This window comes from Anguilla anguilla, chromosome 4 (assembly GCF_013347855.1).
Source record: "Anguilla anguilla isolate fAngAng1 chromosome 4, fAngAng1.pri, whole genome shotgun sequence".
NCBI classification, from domain to species: Eukaryota; Metazoa; Chordata; class Actinopteri; order Anguilliformes; family Anguillidae; genus Anguilla; species Anguilla anguilla.
In genome coordinates, this window is record NC_049204.1 from 63,122,002 (window position 1) to 63,132,572 (window position 10,571).

Here is a 10,571-nt window from a genome sequence, read left to right on the forward strand (position 1 = left end):
TGGAGGGGGCCAACACGCACCTGGACCCCCGCTTCCTCAGCCGGGGCCCCTTCAGCGACGTCACCATCGTGCACGTCAGCGTGGAGGACGTGGACGAGCCCCCCGATTTCGACGCCCCCTCCTACCTCGTGGAGGTGCCGGAGGACCTGGAGATCGGCACCGTCTTCAAGACCGTCTTCGCCCGTGACCCCGACGTGGCCAACAACTCCATCAGGTGGGGGACAGGGGGGCCTTCTCAGGACCAGCATGCATCTGGCTAATTCCACTCGCCTATTTCATCCGTCCTCGGCTCCTCCTCGTGTGACCCAGAAATTGATCGAGGTCCACCGTCCACCAAGGACATTACACCTCCTTAAATACTCCATGAAGCCCATGGTTTAAAAGCATTTCTCAAGAAGAAGAAAAAAAAAAAAAAAAAAACTTGAGTTGCTTGATCACTGACCTGGCTGAGTAAAGCCTATTAGTATTTCTCCTTCGTTTGTGAATTAAGAGAGATAAATTCAGATGTTGAAGAATCAAATGTGTGATCATGCAATATTTGCCTCCCCTGGATTACTTTACTGCTTTATCTGTGATAACTTCAGACCGAGAGAAGGCTTACAGAAATGGCAGTTGTGCACTTGCAGTACTGCCATGTTCTCTGTGGGTGGCAGCATTGTACAGGGTGTGCACTGGGAGTGCAAATCTGTGCCAAAACTCCCAAGTGTGGATAGATACAGCAGTGGTGATTACCCCCAGCCCACTCTGCATGTGTCCCATAAGGCCATGCTCCACTGTGGGATTTCACCACAGGTTTTAATTAGAGAGATTTGCAATACGCTCAATGTCTCAATATCATATTTATTACAGTGATGCTATGGGTAAATTGTGCATCAAGGCAAAATATTTTATTTTTACATTTGATTTATTTTCTGTGTGTTGTGTTAGTTTATGTGTTTATGTGGACGTGCATGCACAGAACACATGTGAACAGAACGCAGTGCTACGGTATGTTCTGTACCCACTTTGTTTCCCTGCAGTAACAGGGACATTAATAGCAGTCCTTCAGGGGGACTCTCTGTGTCTCTGTGCCTGTCCTGGTCTGCCTCTCTCTCTCCCAGCTCTCTGCATGCCGCACAGGCCTAGAGATGAGTGCAGGGGGCCCCCAAAAAGCTCAGAGAGTCAGCCGCGATCAAAAAGCCAGCGAATAACTGCGCGCCAACTCACTGAGACAGGGGGAAGGAAGGAGAGAGGGGGGGCAGAGGTAGAAGGAAGGAGAGACAGAGCAGGGGAAAGGTAGAAAGAGAGGGCGAGAGAATGAGAAAGGTGGTTTGGGAGACCAGACATCACAAGGGGACAGTGTACAGAGGCAGAGACCCCCTGGGGGGGGAAGGGGGGGGAAGGGGGGGGGTGTCGGGGCACCCTCAGATCTCTCGGCTGCCTACCCATAATTCCATGCTGGCCCCGCTTCAGTTCCCAGCGTGTGGCAGCACAGGGTCTCTCCACATCCTTCTAAAATTCATAAACAGCTCCCCTCTTTCCCCCCGGCTCTTTCCCTCTTCCTCCCTCCTCCTCCTCCTCCTCCTCCTCCTCCTGTCCCTCTGCTGGTCTTCTAATGCACACCTCCTATACTGCAGCACACGATGGTTGGTTATGTGCAGGGTGAGAAGTCCTGGCAATGTGTCCCGTGGTCTTTAATACAGGAGCGAATGAAAATGTTTAAAATGTGTTTAGAAGGGCTCGGGCGGGTAAAAAAAATGGTTTACGGTGTGGATCGTGACATCACAGCTTTTTGTTACCCACGGACAGGTACTCCATCGAGAGGGCCAGTGACCCCGAGAAGCACTTCTACATCGACATCACGTCCGGCATGCTGATGACGGTGCAGCCGCTGGACCGCGAGGAGCTCGCCTGGCACAACATCACCGTCCTCGCCATGGAGATGAGTATGTCACTGTCCCCGGCCACGCCCCGCCCCGCCCCTCCCCGCCCAAAGAGGTCAAGGGTCGTTATTCACAAATATGTATGTCCACCTCTGCCATTTTTACACAGTAAAATGTCCAGTGTTAAATCAACTCTTACAGAGTACATACCATCCCTACTCAACTCATTCAGCATATTGAAGTTGAATTCACACTGGGCATATTACTTAGATGTGTTGATTATCTATGCATTTGTTCTGAAGATACTTCGTACCTGTCCAGTGATGACATCTGAAAATTTGCCTTTGAGCTAACAGCTGTAACATGCTCAGCAATACGCTCAGTGTCCAATCAGCTCACAGAGTTTATATGAGTGTGATCAAATACACTCAACGCTGAACATTCTAGTGTTTGCTGGGTTAAATAACATCCATGCTGAAAACGGTCAACTGCCCCAGGCTAATTAAGTATAAATTAAGATGATTAAAGAAATGCGATTTTAATAGATGGATACCTGGGCATGGCTGGTTGCAGACCTATGAGGTTATTTTTTCAGATTTTTTTTCTTTAATTCTTTCACCATTTAAATCTGTGGGCCGGTTAGCGAGGTATTTGGTATGACCCAGCTGGCAAGCGTGGGGGATGGGGTTTTGGGGTATTTTGGGGGAAATTTGCCCCAGCGGACCGTTCTCCTGTTCATGCTTCAGGAGGCACGGAAGAGGAAGAGCGAACGAGAAAAAAAGAGATGAGAGAGAAAATGAACATATCACTTTCGTGTGTTAGTAAATAATAACTAATCATATGATTTGGCTTTCGGCATAAAAAAAAAAAAAAGTGATTGTCAAGCCAACAAAAGAAAAACAGAATTTCAAAGAGAAATTGATAATGTGAGAAAAATCGAGATAAAAGAGAGAAGAGAGCTAAAAAATAGAACAAAAGTGGTTGAGTGAGGGGGGAAAAATAAACAGAGAATGAGACGAAAAAAGGATGGAATAACAACCTCTGGGAGATGAATCTCTGCCTCAGACCTTTACACCGCTGACCTTTTACCAGCAGGGTTGGGGGGGGGGGGGGGGGGGGGAGTCAGCTGCCCTCTGTATTTTTCCCTTTGCTCGCTGGGAGAGACAGAGAGGTGGAAAAGTGAACTCAGAAAGCGGAACGACGACAGGGGAAAAAGAAAAGTTCAGAAAAAGAAAAAGAGCAGAGTAAACAGCCCACGGAGTGAAATGTCGCGTGCAAATTTCTCTTGCAGAGTTTGTATGAGTCCACTCTGGCCGTGGAGTTGATTTAACATTGAACATTTGTCTATAGTTTCCCCTTGACAGCAGGGCCGGGGGGTCACCAGGCAGGGGGTGGATCGAGCGAGTGAATGATTTATCGATTGACTGATGAATCCTGTAAAAGCGATTTGTTAATTGCATTTCTCCTGCCAATTATGCTGCCCATTAAGGTATGCAAATCGCAGTTCACTACCAGGGATAAAAGCATTATAATCTTTTGTGGAAGGAGCACCCTAATGCGCTCAAGGGCATCATGCGAACCCTGAGATTATAAAAACCAATTACAATTGCCGTTATTGTTAATATATTTCTTCAAAAGAGCACCACCTGCGACTTGAATGAATGTCAACAGGATTAAATCGCTGAATTAGCCAGTCGCCCCAGTCGTTTGAGCGAGTTAATGCTGAGCCGCACTGGTCTGGTCTCTCTCCGCAGATAATCCCTCCCAAATCGGCAGCGTGTCCGTCACGGTGAGGGTGTTGGACGTGAACGACAACGCGCCCGAGCTGTCGCAGTTCAACGAGGCCTTCCTCTGCGAGAGCGCCAAGGCTGGCCAGGTAAGCAGAGGCACGCCTGAGAGCCGTAATGGTGGCGCACGTGAGAGCCATAATGGCGGCACTCCTGAGAGCCATAATGGCGGCGCACGTGAGAGCCATAATGGCGGCACGCCTGAGAGCCGTAATGGTGGCACACGTGAGAGCCATAATGGCGGCACTCCTGAGAGCCACAATGGTGGCACACGTGAGAGCCATAATAGCGGCACTCCTGAGAGCCATAATGGCGGCACACGTGAGAGCCATAATGGCGGCACTCCTGAGAGTCATAATGGCAGCACACCTGAGAGCCATAATGGCGGCACACGTGAAAGCCATAATGGCAGCACACGTGAGAGCCGTAATGGCAGCACTCCCGAGAGCCATAATGGCGGCACTCCTGAGAGCCCGAATGGCGGCACACGTGAGAGCCAGAATGGCAGGCTTTCAGTTCCACCATGATCACACCATTACCGGCATGGCCACTCTGGGAATAGTTACATCACCGCCCCGTCCTTTATGGACCCCTGTTAATGGCAAATTAACACCAGATTTTACTGTGATGAGAACTAATGAGGAATGAAGGAGAACTGCTGACCGTCACATCTCTGAGCTGGCATTCCTCCTATTTAGACACAAACTACACACACACACGCACACACACACACACACGCACACACACAATAATGACCTTTATGTCTTTCAGCTAGCTTTTATATTATTTACACAAAGACACTGACACGCACCAACTGTTCAATTGAATTCAATTTTCTTTTTATGGCACTTATTAAAACACAGACTGTCACGAGGCAGCTTTACACAGACCCCAGAGCTGAGACCCCCACAGAACCCTCCCCTCCCCTGACTGACAGACAGACACCTTGAGCAGATCTCAGAGGCGGGGGGGGGGGGGGGGGGGGGGGGGGGGGGAGTCTGCTTCTGCCTGGTGCGCCCGGCAGTCGATGAGATTAACTGTAGGTTAACTACACTTTCTACATACAGCTTCATCCACTAGAAAATTGTCAGTGATCAGTCACCGCTAACAGAATTCGCAAGAGTGCAATTGGGATCAGGCGTGCCCCTTTAGAGTTTAGAGCGCTCTTATTTTACTGAGCGCTAAAATCAGGAGCGTGTTTCAGGCTGTTAAAGAGGGGTCCTGACTCCTCCTTTTTTTGTGTTTTTTTTTTAGCTGATTCAGACGGTAACGGCTGTGGACCCAGACGAGCCCCTCGGAGGTCAGCACTTCTACTACAGCCTGGCGCCAGAGGCCGCCAACAACCCCAACTTCACCCTCCGGGACAACCAAGGTACCCGCCCGGCAATTAACCCAGCAGGGCGTCCCAGCCAAGCCTGGAGACACTCATGTACCGCATCTCTCTCTCTCCCCCTCTCTCACTTTGTCTCCCCCTCTCTTTCTCTCTCTCTCTCTCTCCTGACTTTTGCTCTTCCTCCCCCTCTACCTGTCTCTCTCCCTCTCCCTCTCTCTGTTACTCTCAATCTATCTCTATCTTCCTCACTCCCACTCCTTCTTTCTCTCTCTCTCTCTAACTCTCTCCATATTTCTGTCTGTCTATCTCCCTCTCTCTCGCCCTCTCTTTCTCTCTTTCTCTCTCACTCTCTCCATATTTCTGTCTGTCTATCTCCCTCTCTCTCTCTCTCACTCTCTCTCTCTACTCAACTGAATTCACAAAGCGTGTGAAACACAGCCTGACCGTGTCCTCCCCCTCCCCCCCCCCGGTCAGATAACTCGGCGTGGATCCTGACCCGGCGCGGGGGCTTCTCGCAGCTGGCGCAGAGCGTGTACTACCTGCCCATCTTCATCTCGGACGGGGAGCCGCCGGTGCAGACGGGCACGGGCACGCTGACGGTGCGCGTGTGCAGCTGCGACGCCGACGGCAGCGTGCTCTCCTGCAACGCCGAGGCCTACACGCTGCCCGTCAGCCTGAGCCGCGGCGCCCTCATCGCCATCCTCGCCTGCATCTTCGTCCTGCTGGGTGAGCTCCCACAGCGCCCCCTGCTGACAGGCATTACATTTATTTAGCAGACGCTTTTGTCCAAAGCGACGTACGAAAAGTGCAGGTTCAGCAATAGCGGTTCCAGTATAATAGCGGTTCCCTCCTGTTTTACGATAATAATACATCCATCCATCCATTATCTATACCCGCTTATCCTGGGCAGGGTCGCGAGGAGTGCTGGAGCCTATCCCAGCATGCATTGGGCGAGAGGCAGGAATACACCTTGGACAGGCCGCCAATCTGTCGCAGGGCACAAACACCATTCACTCACCATTCACTCTTATAATAATAATAATAATAAGGTTGAGGGAGGCGTACTGGTGCCAAAAATAGGCGCAGCTACAATTTGCGTCAATCATTCACTTGTTTGAACCAATGAAAAGGTATTGCGCTTCACAACAAAGCACTCATTTTATGTGTGAAATACATTGCTAAATTGATGTGTTGCGGATGTGTCACATTAAACTCTTTTCACACATTGCGCTACTTGCAGTGCACAGTACACGCGGTTGTTTTGACACACGTTAAACTAAACTTCTTATTTTCCTGTTTGAACAAAATGTCAGGCTACGTTTTAACAAACGGTGAGTCAGGGGAACGCATTCGCAAATGAAGCGAGCCACGGGCTCATGAAAATGGGGGAAACACTGCATTATTCACATTTGAGAACGGTGCGGTGGGCTGGCTGTGGCTTTCACTGAGCGCTGAAACGGGAATGAATCACATTCACCTTCACTTATTCATTTATTTTTAAACCCGATCGCTAATTCTGCTTTGGTATTACATGCATCGCAATCAGCCGTTCGGCAGAGCAACTAACGCGGTGTATGTTTTAAGTGTCATGTATATTTACAGAGATACCATTTTTACTGAAGCAATTTAGTTTTAGCATCTTTAGGACAACAGAAGCAGTGCCTCGCCTAGGATTGGAACCTGCAAGCCCAGGTCCCCATTCATTATACTCACACTGCAGTCAGAACTGCTTACTAGGTCACCTCAGAGTGTTTTTAGCTGAGCGTTACCCTAATTAGCGCTCGTGTGCTTGTTATTTCAGGATTAGCCGCTGGAATTCATTCATCCCACTTCAGATAATAAAATGCATATCCCTCAGCAAGGAGTATAGTATGCTTGTGTACGTGATGAATTTATGTGTGCAACTGTGTTTTTTTTGTGTGTGTGTGTGTGTAGTGTTGTGCGGTTTCCCTCGCTCTGACCACTCTCTCTCTCTCTCCCTCTTTCTCCCTCTCTCTCTCCCTGTCTCTCTCTCTCCCCCTCTCTCCCTCTCCCTCCCTCCCTCTCTCTCTCCCCCTCTCTCTCCCTCCCTCCCTCTCTCTCTCTCTCTCTCTCTCTCTGTCTCTCTCGCTCTCTCTCCCTCTCACTCTCTCTCTCTCTCTCTCTCTCTCTCTCTCTCTCTCTCTCTCTCTCTCTCTCTCTCTCTCTCTCTCTCTCTCTCCCCCTCTCTCTCTCTCTCTCTCTCTCCCTCTCTCCCTCCCTCCCTCTCCCTCTCTCTCTCTCTCTCTCTCCCTCTCTCTCTCTCTCTCGCAGTGATGATCCTGCTCATCCTGTCCCTGCGGAGCCAGCGGAAGAAGCCCTACCTGTCGGACGAGGAGGAGAACGTCCACGAGAACATCGTGCGCTACGACGACGAGGGCGGGGGCGAGGAGGACACCGAGGCCTTCGACATCGCTGCCATGTGGAACCCGCGGGAGGCGGCGGCGGCGGCGGCGGCGGCGGGGGCGGCGCACACGCCCCTGGGCAAGAGCCGGCAGGACATGCTGCCCGAAATCGAGAGCCTGTCCCGCTACGTGCCGCAGGCGTGCGTGGGCCGGGGGGCCGGCAGCAGCGTGCACGGCTACGTGCTGGCCAAGCTGCGCGAGGCGGACGGGGACCCCTGCGCCCCGCCCTACGACTCGCTGCAGACCTACGCCTACGAGGGCGCGGGCTCGGTGGCCGGCTCGCTCAGCTCGCTGCAGTCGGGCGGCTCCGGCGCCGACCACGACTACGACTACCTCAGCGACTGGGGGCCGCGCTTCCGCAAGCTGGCCGAGATGTACGGCGCGCTGGAGAGCGCCAACCCGCTGTGGTAGCCCGAGAACCTGCCAGCCGCCGCGCCCCCGCCTCCTGCCCCGCCCCCCCCCCCGCCCGTTTGGCCCCTCCCACCCCCCCCCCTCCTTTTTTTACGCAGGCCCCGCCCACCGAGCCACAGCCACCTCCTCTACAGCCGTTGGGTGTGGATTCACCAACTTCCAATCTCAACTCCCCCCCCCCACCGCAACATTGTTTCTATGGAGACCCTTTATTTTAAATTTTTTTCTAACCGAGAAAACGCAGGGGGAGTGTTCTTGCAGCAGGGGGCGGAGCGTCGATGCTTGTCCCGCAGGCCGCAGGGGCGGGCCGTGAACAGGAGCCTTTTCGTTTTTTGGGTTTCAGCGCCGTCGCAGACGAACACCCCGATTTGGGCACGGACCCGTCTCAAATGGGCCCGTTCATCTCTCTGGCTCACACCCCGGGGGGGGGGGGGGCGGCTGAGGGAGCTCGGGGGAACACAAACTGCGTCTGAGTGATAGCACTGTGGTTGTGTATTCCCTCTTTCTTTTCACCGGGTGTTCTTCTTAACTCTCTTATTTTTTGTTTTTTTTTGCCTTACGTTTCATTTTGTTCCCAGGGAGAACTGCCACCTCCCGCCCCCCATTATAGAAGAGAAACTCATGTCCATCCCAAAACACATTTTCCGAAGATGCTGTCATTGAGTCATTTTTTTCCAATTCCTGTCTCGTTATCGTTGAAAATTGTCATTCAGAAAAGTTCTGTGTATTTCCTTGTCTGGCAGTGATATTTATTTATTCATGTGCGGTATTTATATTTTATATAAATTATTGGGGGAATTTTTAAAAAACTGGACCTCCATCCATGGCCTTTTTTGGTGGAAGAACAGGAAAAATACATGATCGAATTCTGATAATGTATCATAAATATTGTAATGGTGTATAACAGATATTCAATTTTTCTCCATCTAAATATATGCTTTCCCAGCAGTTCTTATGTCTAACATCCCTGGGGGAGGAATTGAAAGTTTGTAATCCCAAGAGGATTGATATGATATGGGTTGATATGTTTTATGTATTTTAATAAGAATTTTTCTGAACTCTTTTTTTGATGCCCATCTCTGTTTGTCTTGCGAAAATCCACATGTTAGAAGAAGCAAAATAACAGTGACAGGTGACAAACGACCAATGACAAACAGCAAAAAAGAAAAAAAAAAACCTACCTGATCCATCATCCACAGGACTTTTGAACAACAGCAGCCATTTTTATACGTCAGCTGTGGGACGGGGTGCAGATGTTCCTTGCCTTCTCAAAGCCCTGGAAGGAGGCGCTCGGGTTCGAAATTTTTAAAGAAACGACGACGCGATCGCAGTGCGGCCCGGTGGAACACAGATGTCATTTGGCTCAGCGTTTTGGGATGTTTGCAAAGTGCCCAAAAGGTGGGGGATAATTATGAGGAGGTAGCACGTGTGAGCATCGCTCCTCTCTCCCCTTCGATCACGTCTCGCTCTTTTTTCGGCTATGAAAAAAAAACGTGAAGAAAATGTAGCGAAAGGGGGAGGGTGCCGTTGCCTTTTTCCAGAAAAATCCCCCCCCCATACCCCCCCCCCCCCAATGCGATCAGACTAACGATCGCGAATCTTCCTCACCGTGCGGCTTTAAAAGACTTTTTTTCGGAAAGAAACTGCTGGTCTGGTCATCTGCTTAAAGTGCCAAATTTCAAGATAACCTTCAGCATAAGAAAGCCAAATACGGAGGGAGGCAGAGAAGAGAAACATCGTCCATCCGAAGGGATGGAACGGACTGATTATTCAAATGGGTGGAACCTACTTGAAATACATACAGTACATGGTGTCAGACATGTTAAGTGTAATTGAATGTACATAGTTTTTGTATATTTGGTAATAAAAAAAAATCAAGCACAATTTTTTTCCAGGTGCCTTTTGATTAAGTATATGATGAATATTGGTGTTGTCGTAGTATTCACTGCAGGTAATTTTACCTGAATGCAATCACTCATACATCAGAGTCTGTATACTTCAACTGGGTTTCCATATAGCCAACTCACAATACTGAATACTGCAGTTTTTTATACAAAAAGTTTTCTTAACAGTAAGTCAAGCACTGTCTGGCCTATACCATCTATTGGCCTACACCATTTATTAGGGTTTCCGACATTTTCTGATCCAGCAAACCTCCTGATCCAGCAAACCCCTCCCAGACTCAAAGACATGCAGGGTTATCATCATAAGCTATAAAGGGTTACACTTTTTTTTTAAAAAGAAAAAGGTTTCATATTTTTTAATATATTCCAAAATCTACATGTAGTCATTGCATATCAAGCCTGGCCAGGTACCCCATACAGTACAGTACCTTCAAGGGCCCTCAGGGGTCTGCAAACCCCTGGTTGAGGACCCAGTATGCAATTTTATGATTGGCCTGCGTTGCCTGATGGAAAGCTGGCCACGTGACGTGAGACGTCGTGTTCCATCGCGTCCACGCGATCGTTCCCCAGAGCGACATTCATACGCTCTAGTTTCACCTCCGGGACTTTTGCGGTACGTGAGGTAACGCTGGTTAGAGCAGACGTAAGTGCAAAGTTAAGTCACATAAAAGATGGATCTGGGGCTCTGCAGAGGCACAGTCAGTGTGAGAGAACAGGCTGGGACTGACAGCTTACACGGACTGTGTGAGCAGGGCCTTTTTTTTGGGACATATACTGAACGGGGAAGGTGGGACGCGAGGCAGAATGGCTGAGACTGCGATTGCGGGCTGGAGGAGGGGGGTGAGTGTGAG

The 10,571-nt window shown here is 50.0% G+C and overlaps 1 protein-coding gene across 4 annotated transcripts in view; it reads left to right on the forward strand.

The window, feature by feature from the left end:
- Positions 1–7,851, forward strand: part of LOC118224587 (cadherin-20-like) — a 65,217-nt gene extending 57,366 nt beyond the window's left edge. For all 4 annotated transcript variants that reach the window (XM_035412117.1, XM_035412118.1, XM_035412119.1 and 1 more), the window contains 6 exons: positions 1–214; positions 1,789–1,925; positions 3,617–3,738; positions 4,904–5,021; positions 5,457–5,708; positions 7,275–7,851. The exon at positions 1–214 is cut by the window's left edge and continues 40 nt beyond it. In XM_035412117.1, coding sequence (XP_035268008.1) covers positions 1–214; positions 1,789–1,925; positions 3,617–3,738; positions 4,904–5,021; positions 5,457–5,708; positions 7,275–7,816 — 1,385 coding nt within the window. In that variant the 3' untranslated portion in view covers positions 7,817–7,851. The remainder of the gene's footprint in view (positions 215–1,788; positions 1,926–3,616; positions 3,739–4,903; positions 5,022–5,456; positions 5,709–7,274) is intronic.
- Positions 7,852–10,571: the final 2,720 nt, after the last annotated feature.